The sequence below is a fragment of the Lepidochelys kempii genome, chromosome 19 (assembly GCF_965140285.1).
Source record: "Lepidochelys kempii isolate rLepKem1 chromosome 19, rLepKem1.hap1, whole genome shotgun sequence".
Taxonomy (NCBI): Eukaryota; Metazoa; Chordata; order Testudines; family Cheloniidae; genus Lepidochelys; species Lepidochelys kempii.
Window position 1 is genome coordinate 14,996,497 of NC_136398.1, and position 14,738 is coordinate 15,011,234.

The 14,738-nt window shown below is 49.2% G+C and overlaps 1 protein-coding gene across 1 annotated transcript in view; it reads right to left on the reverse strand.

Moving 5' to 3' along the window:
• SDC3 (syndecan 3) overlaps window positions 1-14,738 on the reverse strand; it is a 187,300-nt gene that overhangs the window by 5,739 nt on the left and 166,823 nt on the right. The window contains exons 2-3 of the mRNA XM_073317566.2: window positions 8,206-8,323; window positions 5,950-6,515 (exon numbers count right to left, since the gene is read on the reverse strand). Coding sequence (XP_073173667.2) covers window positions 5,950-6,515; window positions 8,206-8,323 — 684 coding nt within the window. The remainder of the gene's footprint in view (window positions 1-5,949; window positions 6,516-8,205; window positions 8,324-14,738) is intronic.

Genomic DNA, 14,738 nt, shown 5'->3' on the forward strand with positions numbered 1-14,738 from the left:
ATTATTTTTTATTACAAATATTTGCACTGTAAAAATGCTAAAGAAAAGAAATTATTATTTTTCAGACAAGTACTGGAGTGCAATCTCTTTATCGTGAAAGTGTAACTTACAAATGTAGATTTTTTTTTGTTACATAACTGCACTCAAAAACAAAACAATGTAAAACTTTAGAGCCTACAAGTCCACTCAGCCCTATTTCTTGTTCAGCCAATCTCTAAGACAAACAAGTTTGTTTACATTTACGGTAAAAATTTGTTTACATTTACGGTAAAAATTTGCTGCCTGCTTTTTATTTACAATGTCACCTGAAAGTGAGAACAGGTGTTCTCACGGGACTTTTGTAACCGGCATTGCAAGGTATTTACATGCCAGATATGCTAAACATTCATATGCCCTTTCATGCTTCGGCCACCATTCCAGAGGACGTGCTTCTATGCTGATGACGCGTGTTAAAAAATAATGCATTAATTAAATTTGTGACTCAACTCCTTGGGGGAGAATTGTATGTCTCCTGTTCTGTTTTACCTGCATTCTGCCCTATATTTAATGTTACAGCACTGTTGGATGATGACCCAGTACATAGAATCATACAATCATAGGACTGGAAGGGACCTCAAGAGGTCAGCTAGTCCAATCCCCTGCATTCATGGCAGAACTAAGTATTATCTAGACCATCCCTGACAGGTATTTGTCTAACCTGCTCTTAAAAATCTCCAGTGATGGAGATTCCACAAGCTCCCTAGGCAGTTTATTCCAGTGCTTAACCACCCTGACAGGAAACTTTTCCTGATGTGCAACCTACACTTTCCTTGCTGCAATTTAAGTCCATTGCTTCTTGTTCTATCCTCAGTGGTTAAGAAGAAAATTTTTTCTCCCTCCTTCTTGTAACAACCTTTTATGTACTTGTTCATTTTAAGAACACTTTCAATGCAGATTTGACAAAACACAAAGAAGGTTTTAATATCAGATTTCTAAAGATAGCTACAGCACTCGACCCCAGATTTAAGAATCTGAAGTGCCTTCCAAATCTGAGAGACACGAGGTGTGGAGCATGCTTTCAGAAATCTTAAAAGAGCAACACTCTGATGCTGAAACTACAGAACCCGAACCACCAAAAAAGAAAATCAACCTTCTGCTGGTGGCATTTGACTCAGAGGATGAAAATGAACATGCGTCGGGTCGCTCTGCTTTGGATTGTTATCAAGCAGAACCCATCATCAACATGGACGCATGTCCTCTGGAATGGTGCTTGAAGCATGAAGGGCATCTGGTATGTAAATATCTCGCGACGCTGGCTACAACAGTGTCATGCAAACGTCTGTTCTCACTTTCAGGTGACATTGCATACAAGAAGTAGGTAGCATTATCTCCTGCAAATTGTAACCAAACCTGCTTGTCTGAGTGATTGGCTGAAGTAGGACTGAGTGGACTTCTAGACTCTAAAGTCTTACATTATTTTATTTTTGAATACAGTTTTTTTTGTACATAATTGTACATTTGTAAGTTCAACTTTCATGATAAAGAGATTTCACTACAGTACTTGTATTAGGTGAATTGATCTTTTGTTTTTTACAGTGCAAATATTTGTAATCAAAAATAAATATGAAGTGAGCACTGTGCACTTCGTATTCTGTGTTGTAATTGAAATCAGTGTATTTGAAAATGTGGGAAACAGCCCACATTTATTTAAATAAATGGTATTCTATTATTGTTTACCTTTTTTAATCGCACAATTAATCACGATTAATTTTTTTAATTGTTTGACAGCCCTAATTAGAATTAGAAAAGCACAGAGAAGATTTAGGAGTATGGAACAACTTCCATATGAGGAGAGATTAAAAAGACTGTTCCGGTTCCAAAGGAGACGGCTAATGGGGGGGATATGATCGAGGTCTATAAAATCATGACTGGGGTGGAGAAAGTGAATCAGGAAGTGTTAATTTACCCCTTCACATAACACAATGACCCAATGAAGTTAATAGGCAGCAGGTTTAAAACAAATATAAGGAAGTACTTCCTCACATAACGCACAATCAGCCTGTGGAACTCATTGCCAGGGGATGTTGTGAAGGCCAAAAGTATAACTGGATTTGAAAAAGAATTAGATAAGTTCATGGAGGACAGGTCCATCAATGGCTATTAGCCAAGATGGTCACCCTTCCTCTGGGCGTCCCTAAACCTCTGACAGCCAGAAGGTGGGACTGAATGACAGGGGTGGATCACTCAATAAATTGCACTGTTCTGTTCATTCCCTCTGAAGTATCCGGCATTGGCCACTGTCGGAAAACAGGACACTGGGCTAGCTGGACCTTTGGTCTGACCCAGTATGGCTGGTCTTATGTTCTTATGTCATTGGAGCTCACTTAGATTGTCAAGGCCAGATTTACACAGGTGTTCAGGAGTCTAAAGATGCAGATAGGTGCCTGACGGATTTTTCCAAAGCACCTAAGCAGGTTAGGCACCCAACTCCCATGGGACCAGATAGGCCAGCTTGCAGAAAAGCAAAACAGGGCCTGAGTTCAAAGTCTGGACCCAGATCTGAGCAGATCGCACAGCACTTTAGAAGGCGGGTCAGTATTGTTATCCCCATTCTTCAGGTGGGGACAGTGAGGCACAGAGAGGGGAAGTGACTTGCCTATAGTCACCCAACAGGCAAGAGGCAGAGTCAGGAACTGAACTTAGCTCTCCTGAGGCCATGTCTCTATCTACTAGGCTACACTGCTGCCCCCAAGTCAAAGGCAAAGACAAGACAGCGCTCATTGTGCTAGTCTGGTGTTCAAAAGGTGCGTGTGCATGTTCCTATCTGGAAGCAACCAAGAGCAACAGAACAACACTCAGTCAGGGCTGGTTTGACAGCAGCATCCAGGGACCCCAGTGCGACCAGGGCCCCATTGTGCTAGGCTCTGTGCATACACACAGTGAGCAGCCGGCCCTACCCCAAAGAGCTTACAGGTTAAATAGACAAGACAGGAAACGGAAGCAGTATTTTTATTCCTTTATACGGATGGGGAGCTAAGGGATGGAGGGACATGTCCCTGGCCACGCAGGGGGTCTATGGTAGAGTCAGGAACCGAACCCGGAGCGTCTGACCATAAAGCCAGCCTTCCTCTCAACTGCTTCCACTGCCGTGGCTACAGAGCTGTTCTCAGATCACCCATCTGTGCCCCGCCTGCTCCCCATGGAGAGAACCTGTCTCTGGATCAATCATTAAACAGCCAGCCCCATCCTTGAGGTTGTTTCAGGCACCTGAGGACATGGGCAGGAGCCATCTGCCCTTGCTCCACAGTGACCTTCCCTTGACACAAACCTCAGCTTGTCTTGCCCTGCCCCTGGAGGTCACCCCAAACAAAAGACATCTGCTCTCCAAGCCCAGCGCTTTGCAGCGCTTCTAGCCTCATTGCTGCTACTCCGTGCCCTAGCGGCAATCTGCAGGCCTGAAAACTAGACCATGCCTAGGAACGAAGACAATGGCCTTCAGCCTCCAGCTGACTCAACTTGCTGCAGCATGGCCTGAATATCTCAGGCCACCAATCGCTACACTGGTGCCCTCTTCAGCACTGGCACAGATTCGAGGTCCTTGCCCTGATCTTCAACACCCTCAATGGGATGGGCACAGGCTGGACCAGGGAGCTCCTCCCTCCATCACCCACAGCTCATCAGAAACCACAGGGCAGTCCACACAAAGAGCCAGACTGAGAGCTGTTTTAGTGGGATGGCTCCCAAGACAGGCTGAGACAGACCCAGATTTCTGAGCCGTCAGCACTAAAAGTAATGCCCAATGAGAAAGGACAGAACAGCCCTGTGCAGGGCCCTGCATTCTCTCTTTACTTCTGTCAAGAGCATTTCCACCCCAAACTCGGCCACTCACAGCTATGGTCTGCACAGCCCCATGCAACCCAGAAACAAACCAATAAAGGAACGAGGCAATTTAGGAGCCAGGCCTGGGAATTAGAGACGTACCAAGAAACAATTAGGGATGAGAAGCAAAGGCAGAGATGGAAGGTGCGGGAGGTGGGGGTGGAAGGCATGAGTAGGCCCGCTGACAGCGATTCCGGGCCCCAGGGCAGAGCAGTCAAAAGCAGCAGCCGGGGGCCTCCGGGCCCTTTTAAATCACCCAGGCCCCTGGGCAATTGCCCCCTTTGCTCCCCCGTTGACGGGCCTGGGTGTGAGAAGAATCCTACACCCCACACAGCTCTGTCCACGTCCTGCTAGGTCATCACTTCATTCAACTCAGCTTAAACCTTCAAGTCAGTAAAAAAACCCACCAAGACCATCCCGACATTGATTGTCGCCCCCCCCCCCCTCCCGGGAAATATTAATATTGCTGAATCCCTCAGCAAAGCCCCTTCTCCTCCTAAAACAGACAGTGAACACGCCGGGGAGAGGGATTAAGCGGCTGGAGGGATAAGAGGATGGGATGCTCAGGGGATTTTCATTATTATTTCAATATTGTGAAGCAGTTTCTGACCAATGCAGCTTTGTGCCTCTCAAGGAGCAAGGACGGCGGCGCTCGTCCCATTCATACATCACGGCCGGGATGTTCAAAGGAGCCCGGGGGAGCTGGGCTTTGAAAATGCCAGCACTCAGGGTGGAAAGTGGCAGTTGCAGGATCCGATCCGATCCCACCTTTCCCAGCTTTGTCTTTCCAAAGCCTCCCCTGCGCACAAGGCCCAGCCAACACCCGCATCCCTTGCTGCTTTGCTTAAGGACTTGGCCCATAGTTTCGCCACTTGAACTGTCCCAGGATACTAAAGGCAGCATCGCCCCCCCTAGCATGAATGCAGTGATACGAGTCCCCGGGAGCTGTTCCCGATCCACTTCCAGCATGGATAAGCTATACCACCATAAGGCACCAACACACCTGCGGCCATACTTGGGTTGTACCAATGTAGCTATGTCAGTAATCACTCCCTACCCAACAGACTGTTCAGGTAAACAGTGGAAACAGTGTGTGTAGACCAGGCCCCCGCCCCCTCATTTCCCCACAAGGTCACCTTGGATTTGTGATCAGAGCTCTGGGCTGGAACCCCTTGTCCTGACCCCATCTGGGTCAACCACCCTGCTGGCTGTGAGTGACATGGCTTCAGGCATGGGAAGCATTATGTCCAGCAAAGGGCCCCACACCGCCTTCCAGCATGTCACTAGCACGTAGCACTGAAGGAGTCCGAGGCCTTGTCTACACTTGAAAGTTGGACCAGTCTAAGTAGGGGTGCGATTCAAAAGACTCGAGCAGTGAGGACACGAGCAGATCTCAGCCTCAGGAAGTCACCTGCTACGCACTCTGTGCCACCCCATTACCCGGCTGTGCCCTCTTGTGCTGTCCTAACCCATTCTCCCCTCTCCTCGTTCCCTGCACAACCGGACACCCACGGAGCACTATGCTCCCCACCCCCTCCGAGGCCGTTGCTTAGCCTGTCTCCACTCAGGGGTCTTTCGCCTCCTAAGTTCTGATCCTTACGGCTCCCCAGTTTTTGTTCTTCTGAGAGCTCCCTCTGGTGTGCCCTCCTCTGTCTGGCAGGAAATGACTCAGAGAAAAAGAACTAGATAAGTTCCTGGAGGATAGGTCCATCAACGGCTGTTAGCCAGGATGGGCAGGAATGGTGTCCCTAGCCTCTGTTTGCCCGAGGCTGGGAGTGGGCTACAGGGGATGGATCACTGATGATTACCTGTTCTTTCATTCCCTCTAGGGCACCTGCCATTGGCCACTGTTGGTAGACAGGATACTGGGCTGGATGGACCTTTGGTCTGACCCAGTCTGGCTGTTCCTATGTTCTTATGTAGATCCAAGTTTTCACCCTCCCCAACCCTCTCGCTCGCGCAGTGCTCAGAGCTGTGTGGCCATTGCTGTGACGTTGCAGCTCAGGCCAGAGCCTGGACTCTCAAGCCTGGGGGCGGGCAGGGGGTTCCAGCCCTTCAGTGACCCAGGGTAGATATGCCCTTGTCCCATACCTGGGGTGCGTCCGTGGGGGCCAAAGTAGCAGCCGGCGGTGGCAAGACAGTGCTCTTCTCTGTGACGGCCATGGTCCTGGAGGTGCTCGACTTTGGGCTGGCTCTGGGCCTGGCAGTGCTGGAGGTGACAAGCCGGGACGTGGCAGGCTCCGTGACCGTGCTGGCTTCCGTCACAGATGCGGTCGGCATTTCCAGAGTGGTGGCCCGCGTTGTGGCCATCGTCGTGACGAAGGGGGGCAGGATCCTCCAGACGGTTGCTGGCTTGGCAGTGGGAGCGGTGGGGCTGGCAGCAGCAGCAGCCGTTGAGGGTGGCGGGGTGTCACTGGCTGCGGCACCGGTGGTAGTTGCTTTCCAGCCTGGAATCACCGGGGCCTCTGTCACCCTGGGGATATACAGGACGCTGGTCGCCTGCTCAGGGGTCGTTTCTTCGGCCGGTAACATTTCAAAGGGCGTTGCCACGGGCTGCATGGATGTGACAGGCAGCACGGCTGGGGTGGTGGGGAGCGTGATGGAAGTGTCCGTGCGGAGCCTCACCGCTGTCTCGATCCCAGACTCCTGCTCAAAATCTACAACAGAGGCAAAAGCGAGGCTGTGAACGTGCTGCTCCCTGGCAGAGTCATGGCCCTGGGAGAAGCAAGGAGGGATTTCCCCAAGAAGTCACGAGCCACAGAACTGGGATTGGGGTGTCCAGCATGCCCTGGGTTTGGGGCTGCTGCCCTACAGCAGCGGCTAAGGGGATCTGTGCGCCAGCTCTCGAGAGGAGAAGGGTGCACACTGTGACGCTGGCAGACCAGGTGCCAGCTTGTGCCAAGGCCCCTAGGCCTCACTCAACACTGCCAAATGCAGAGCGGGAAACCAGTCTGGCGTTAGTATTGCTAAAACAGGGATTAGCTTCATAGAGACGTGCCTAGTGTTTGGACTTTAAGGAATGCTTGTAAATTGCTCCCTGCATTAATCTCACTGATCAGATCGGTATCCCATGCTCGAAGGTAATGTTGAAGTGTTTGCTCTACAACTATAAAAATGTTTGCCCAGAAACTGGAAACCAACCCCTCAGCCAGGAGAGAAGCATTACCGAGTGTGAAATACTAGTTTACACAGAAGGTGGCAGGTCTTGCCCACAAGAAGGCCCATGGGAACTAAATGAGCCATTGTAGAACATCAGAGGAGAAAAGACGTTGTTGATGGCTCCCCTCACACCATGAAGATGAGGCGTGCGAGAGAACTTGTCCCATCAGCGTGGACTCTGGGGGAAGGGAATAAAAATCCCTGATGGGAAGGAACTGCATCTGTACGCTGCTTGGACTCTGAGGGGCAAGGATGACTAAGCATAAGCAAAAGATCCTCAGGCTTGGCCTGGGTTAGCCCTAAGGGACAAATAGAGCTTGCTTATTATACAAGCTTTGATTACCTTTTAGAACCTCAAACTGTAACCCATTTGTGTGTCTATGTTTACCTGTTTTAACCTTGTAAATAACTCTCATTTATTTTTGTTAGTCAATAAATCTTTTGCTAGTTTATCATAGGATTGGCTACAAACCTTGTCTTTGGTTTGAGATCTGAGTGCAATTGACCTGCGGTAAGTACCCAGTCCTTTGGGACTGGGAGTAAGCTGAATATTGTGATTTTTGGTGTAAGAGACCATCTGTCACAGTTTGCCTGGGTGGCAAGACAGATCAGAGCGCCCAAGGGGACTGTCTGTGACTCCATGATAAGGCTGTTATAGGGCATGAGGAGTTCACACTTGATACTTGGGTGGGGAGCATCTGAGTAGATTGCTCACCGCCAGCCTGGGGTTTGTGCCCTGGTTTGTAACAGCCAGCCCTGAGGCTGGTACCCACAGTCGTGAGCCACTCCAGACACCCTGACGCACATTTCCATGCATCACAAAGGCAGAGCCCATTTTCATGTAATACTGACATGTGTAACCTGCAAACGTCGCAGAGCCTGTTTGCGAAGGCCAGGCACAGAACTCCCAAGAACTGCTGTCAGCAGGGGAACCTCGCCCTGCAGAAACAATCCCCCTGGGGCTGGGAGAGGGCAAGTGCCCAAACCGATGTAGGTTGGAGGACCAGTGTTCTCCACCGGGGATGGGTGAGGTGTAATTTACTCCCTTCTCTGGCACAGAACAAAGGACACTCTTGATGCTCTAGTCACCTCATAGGCCGAGCATTGAAGGCAACGGCAGACTCCCAGGATTCAGCCAGGGATCTCTTATCTGATCCCCTCCCCTAGGGGCCTTTACTCTATACTTACATCCCGAGCCAGACCCCGAGTAGAGATCATCAATTTCATCATCCGCAAAGGGGTCGTCATCCCCTGACCCTTCCAGGTCCACCGGCCTCTCGTAGTTTTCATTACGCCAGCGCTGTGCCTGGAATCAAGCAGAAGAGAGAGAGTCATGTAGGGAACTTACTAGGAGCAGCATTCTATCGTCACACAAAGACCCCACCTCAGATCAGGGCTCCACTGTGTTAGGCGCTGCTCGCACACAGAGTTAGAAACACTCCCCCAGCTGAAGAGTAATACACTGCAATAGACAAAGGGTGGGAGGAGGAGCAGAATGAGCTGGAAATAGAGCCCAGGAACTGTGGGGCCATGTCCAGTGTCCTACCCATTGGACTCCACTGCCACTCACCTACAGCCCATGTGTTCTGGATGCACACAACCCCCTCTGAGACTGTTAGGAGCTGCAGGCTGCTGCCCATATGTCACTGCGGGGAATTGTAACAAGGGGTAAAATTTCCCAAAGTACCTATGTGATTTAGGATCATAAGCCCCATCTTCAAAAATGACACTTAGGATCCTAACTCCTATTGAAAGTCAATGGGATTTAAGCTCTTAAGTGCCTAAAAATGGGGTTTGGGATCCTAAGTCACTTAAGCACTTTTAAACATGTGACCCAAGGTCTCTGTTTGGGCCTAGATCCTCTGTCTCTGGAGATATTAATGCTCTGAAATATTATCATCATTCATTATTTATTGCAGTAGTGTCCAAAATGTTCCAGGCACTTTCCGAATGCAGAGGAAGACACTGTCCTTGCTCCACAAATAATACACAATCCCAGAGTTTTGAAATTCCTCCTGCTGCGCTATTTTCAAAGAGGAACTCAGTCTTATTCAATGAACTTCACTCTGCAGGGAAGATTGAATTGTACAGCTCCCTCTAGAACTGCACAGGCAAAATGAATGTGAAGTTTTGAGGGGGGAGTGAGGAGGCAGATGTGCTTTGAAATTTATTAACTTACAAAGGGAAACTCAGTGATTATTATGAACATCACAGCAGAGGCGCCGAGCAAAATCCAGGTCCCAGGGTGCTGTACAAACGCACAGTGAAGCTGGCCAGCCCAGACACCTTTCTCTGCTGCTGGTACAGGCGAGCAGAAGGTGCTCAGTGCACAGCAAAGGGAAACTCACCAAAGCCGGTCAATTTCCCTTTGAAGTCTGCTCCAGTGGTGTAGACCCAGTGCAAGGAGGGAGCTCCTTCCCAGGGGAAGTGACAGGATGCAGAGTGGGGAAGGCGATAGCGCGTTGGTGGGAGAGAAGTGAGGGCTTGGCGGGAGGTTTATAGCACCTAGGGACCTCAGATAGAGAGCCTGGCTAGTCCATAAAATAATGCCCCTTCCGAGGTCTGAGTGGAAGGGAACCACATTGGGGGCATCACACACACCAGAAGAAGCCGCCACCCTCTCTGCAGTGTCACAAACCCAATGTCAAGTGCTTGGGCGTCGTTGCTGTGAGAGCTCAAAGCCCTGCACTCTGTCAGCGGTCAGAGTGGACCACGTGTTAGGGAGTCCTGGACCCCGCATGTGTATATTACAGGCCTTTCTTTTCTTTCATCTATTTAAGAGTCCCAGTAGCGCTCCTGGGCCTTTCGATCCATCCCCTTGATTGATTCAATCAAGGAGGAATCCATCTCTTTGATGGAGGCCTGTGCTGGGTGCAGTTGACAAGGTAGGTAAGATGACGTCCTAATAGGCCTTCTCCCTCTCTAAATTTTTATGCTTCTCTGGGTCTCTGCTTGCCATCAGCCAACACGCTCGGCCACAGATTTATTGGTAATGACACATTTGCCAGTAGGGCTTAGAATAAGGGTCTGCCACTAAAAGATATCCTTAAAGGGCATCTAGAATCAGAAAAGTGCTGTACAGCTAATGGGAGGGTCCGTGTTATTCTCTTCTAGAGCTGGATTTTCAGAGTGCAGGGCCATGTGCAAAAGCGTTTGTGCAATTGCATGCCTAGCTGCCATGATTGCAGTAAGCGCATGAGCACACCAGGCATCGCCCCCTGCAGTCAGACAGCTACATAGCTACTTGCCCAGGTAAATGTGCTATTTGCACATGCAGTCTTAGCAACCAGGTCTGCAATTGCTGGTACATTTTTACACGGTCTCTGTCTCTGACAGAAGCACCCTCTGCTCCTCTCACTGCATCTGCTTATCTGGCCTCCCCTGTGCTTCTCCCTGCAATCTCACCAAGGCTGGTGCAACAGCCTTCTCCACTGCAATCCTGCACCTTGGAACAGCCTCCCTGGATCTTTTCCCCTGTCCCAGCTCAGCTAAAACTCTTTCTTTCTCCCTTGCCTGCAGCTGTTAGTCTCTCTCTCTGGCCAGGTCTACACTACAGACTTGTCAGTAAAACTGTTGCTCAGGGGTGTAAAAAACCCACACTCCTGAGCAACGTAGTTACACCAACCTTAACCCGCCGGGGCAGACAGTGCTGTGTTGGTGGGAGAGCTTCCCCCATGCAGTGCCCAAGCAGTGTTTTAAGTGCAGCCCTGCCCTTGCTCTCTCCCGCATTTGTTATATTTTGGTCATAACTTGCATTATTTAACTCCCTCACTCTGGAAGCCCCTGTCCAAAACAAGAGCTCGATCCCACTGGATGCTGAGTACCCTCCATGCCTACTGAAGACCAGGGGAGCTGCAAACAGGATTGGGCTCTGCAATTGCATCCAGCACATCAAGAAAACTTCCAGAGCGACGGGAAGGAAACCTGGCTCACAGCTGTCCAAGGTGGGATTCCTGCAGACAAACACATCCCCTGCACACCTACACTGCAGAGAAAATGGGCTTCTCTCTCTCTCTCTCTCTCTCATTGGGCGCCATTCGGAGTCAAAGCCCCTGAGTAAAGATCTGAGCCCCAGGCCCCGCCACACGAAGACTCTCCCTTTGCACTTGGGGGCCAGGCTGTTCAGATTTCACAGCCTGACGCACGAGAATCATACACGGAAAGTTTATTTGGATTTCCAACAGCCATAGCAGAGACCCAGCCAGCGGGGCTTTGCCCACAATGGGCTCATTGACTGACAAGCCCCTGTCTCCACTCCTGGCGCTTGCTGTACCTGGAACGGGGTCCGTCATGGTGCCAAATCTAGCTCCAGGTGAGAGGGTTTCTGTCCATCCCGTTGGGCAGAGCACTGTCAACTGCCAGCAGGGTGTAATCAAAAGTCTCCACTGCTGTCTGGAGCATTTTACTGCAGGGTATTGTTAATGATTTCTGCAAAGGAGTGGGCTGTCCAATTACGATGCCAGTTTCTCCTGACCAGATCAAGGGTCTTTGTACGGGAGCTAGAAACTCTCCTGTACCTTGACCTTCCAGTACATTAAAGCTGATTAAAACTGCCCACGTAATACGTCAGTCTTGTTAAAACTCTGGCTCCAGTGGTGCCTCTCTGAATGGCTCCCATTGATGGGGCTGGGAAATGGGACCATGTGCAAGTGTCCTGGCTCACGGACTGTCTGGCTAGGGTTGAGAGCGGGGGTGGAGTGTCAGAACGGCTGAGTTCTGTACCTCACCGCACATTGACATGCCGTGTGTAGTTGGACAAGTCACTTAGCGTCTCTGTGCCTCAGTTTCCCCCTTTGTATCATGCAAATAATAATATTGTAATAAATTGATAGCTCTCAAGGAATTTCTCTGCATGCTATGGCCACTTAAAACTCCACAGGGATTGCAGGAATAAAATTCAGTCCGCCTGCTCTGTAAGTCCAGGCCCCTGATGGTTGGACTAAACAAAAATCCTCATCAGCTTGTAGCAGTACAGGGCTTATGGCACATAGCGGAAAAGTTCTACTTCCACCCAGTAGAGGACAGTGGTGCATACACTCACTAGCCATGTGCTACAAGAGAGACCAGTTTCGCGGTGTGTTATAAGTCTTCATTAATGTTGGGGAAACACTTTGCAATCATGGGATGGAAGCTGCTCTGGAAATGCCCTGGAGAGGTGAAAAGCCCCAAGCCAAGCTGCGGCTCCAGGTACCCTTTTTTTCACAAGGCAGATTTCCCAGGCTTCCCTGGTAGTCACTTCAAAAGTCGACAGGTGAGATTCACCCCTGTACAGAGGCCGAGACCAAGGCTCAGACACCAGTTCCCTCTCTGCATCCCACCAGCTCCCTCTCTGCGGAGCCAGCACTATTCACCACAAGCATTGACAGAACATGAATCAGGCTCCAAAAACTCATGAGCTTGGCTTAAAGATCATCAGATTTCTTGTTGGTTTTTTTTTAAATAATACCTTTGGGTTCTTTTTATGCTACTTGGTGCACTCAGTCTCCAAGGTGCACTCAGGTCACATGTTTAAGCACCTCTCTGCAACCCTGACAGCCAGACACTTACTTTTCTTTCTTAAAATGAACACTGAGATTCTCACCTAATCACATGCCTCCCGGAGCAGGGGCTTTTTTACACTAACTATCGTGAGACTCACAAGAAAATCACGAGAATTGCTTTGTGCAGGCCCTCTGCACAGGGGTGACTGTCCGCAGGCATGGCTGGCTAGCGGAAGATCCTGGCAGCTTAGTTATTAGAGACTCCAGAGTTCCATATAAGGTCACATTCCATCCATTTGACCCTCCAACCTCCCAGTAACAAGAGCCAGATGGGCAGACCTCTTGTCAAACTCATTCCCTGCTTACTGGAACCAGACCAGGCAACTCCAGCCATTGACTCACTGGCTACTTGTGCTTGGAATGGGAAAGCAAAACAAGGAGAGCTTGTTCCAGGAATTCCTGAACTGATGCATAGCGTGGCCAGCTCCCCGCCCACCCCCACCAAGGAAAGGCACGTGCAAACCAATCCTTGTACCCTGGATCCATTTCACTGGCACAACAGATTGAAACACTCCAGCACCAGCAACCTGGAGCTGCCACGGTGCCCCCCTTCCCTTGGGAGGCCAGGGGGTGCAATTGCAAAACACTGGGCTAAAAGACCGGCCAGGAATAGTCAATTAAAGATGGCTCTGCAACCAGTGGGATTTGTTGCTGCTGTTCTAAGGTAGGACTTCATAAGGGTGACATGAGGTCACCGCCTCACTAGGAATGTTCAAGGGGATGAACTCCTGTTGGGCTTGCATTGGTGCAGAACGATGCAGTGGATGCAAGGAGGCTTGGCCATAGCATCATGACATCATCGCGTTCTGATGCAGCGCTGCAATGCAAGGGAGTCTTGTGGGCCTCTTGAGTGATGTCAGTGTAGAAACATCACTGCCAACCACCAGAAAACTATCTTCAAAAGAACATCATTGTCCCCTTCCTCTGAGGACCTCAGTGTGCTTACAGCCATTCTTTACAGCACCCTTGTGAGGTAGGCATTATCCTCAATTCACAGCTGGGGAAGCTGAGGCACAGAGCAGTGACATGATTGCATAGAATCATAGAAATGTAGGGCTGGAAGGGACCTCAAGAGGTCATCTAGTCCAGCCCCCCACGCAGAGGCAGGATTAAGTAAACCTAGACCAGTGGTTCTCAACCAGGGTACACAGAGCTCTTCCAGGGGGTACAGCAACTCATCTAGAGATTTGCCTAGTTTTACAACAGGCTCCATAAAAAGCATTAACGAAGCCAGTACAAACCAAAATTTCATACAGCCAACGACTTGTTTATACTGCTCTATCTACCGTACACTGAAATGTAAGTACAATGTTTATATTCCACTTGATTTATTTTATAATTACATGGTCAAAATGAGAAGGTAAGTAATTGTTCAGTTATAGTGTGCTATGACACTATGTCAGTTAACGTCGATTTCACCGTGCAGCCACAAAGCGAAGAACAAATATTTCCATCCATAATAATCAAAATATACAAAGAGGCAAAGTAAGACAAATACTTCTTGAGAACACAGTCCGTTTGATTTAAGGATATTTACAGCATATATTTTGACATGCAATGTTGCCTGTTCGTGTTTTAACAGTTATAAAGCTCTAACTCTTTGAATCTCGTCTGACATTAAATGTAGCCTGGCCACCCCGGCAGAATTTTCTGCAACTGTGAAAATTTAAAAATCAATAAAAGTAATTTTAAAAAAGCTTAAATATAAACATTGACATTATCTGTCAAAATTATACCAAAATAAAAATCACATTCTGCCAAGCCTGCTTATATGTTAGCCATCACACCCTCCTTCCGCCCATCTGTACAGCCAAACTCTCCTCTGGAATCTGCAGCGCGGGGTTTGAAACAGCCTCTCATGAGATTTCCAGAGCTGCCCCCTGTGCCTAGGGCAGAAAATGAAACAGAAACAGCCTGTTTGAGATTGTCTTGCTTCCAGCCTGCAGAGGAACTTGGAGGTGCAGAGGCTGTGACAAGCAAGGAAACTGCAGAGAAGGATAATGGCCGCTTTCAAACCTCACAGTGCGTTGCTTTTAGGATCAATGTCAGGTTTGGACAGACTCCAGAACAGCCCATATTTCCTGAGTGACAACCCTTCTCAGATGCCCAAAGTCTCTAGGAAAGAAAGAAGAATTAAGAACAACGCACACCCAGGTGCTTTACCAACAGCAGCTTATTTCC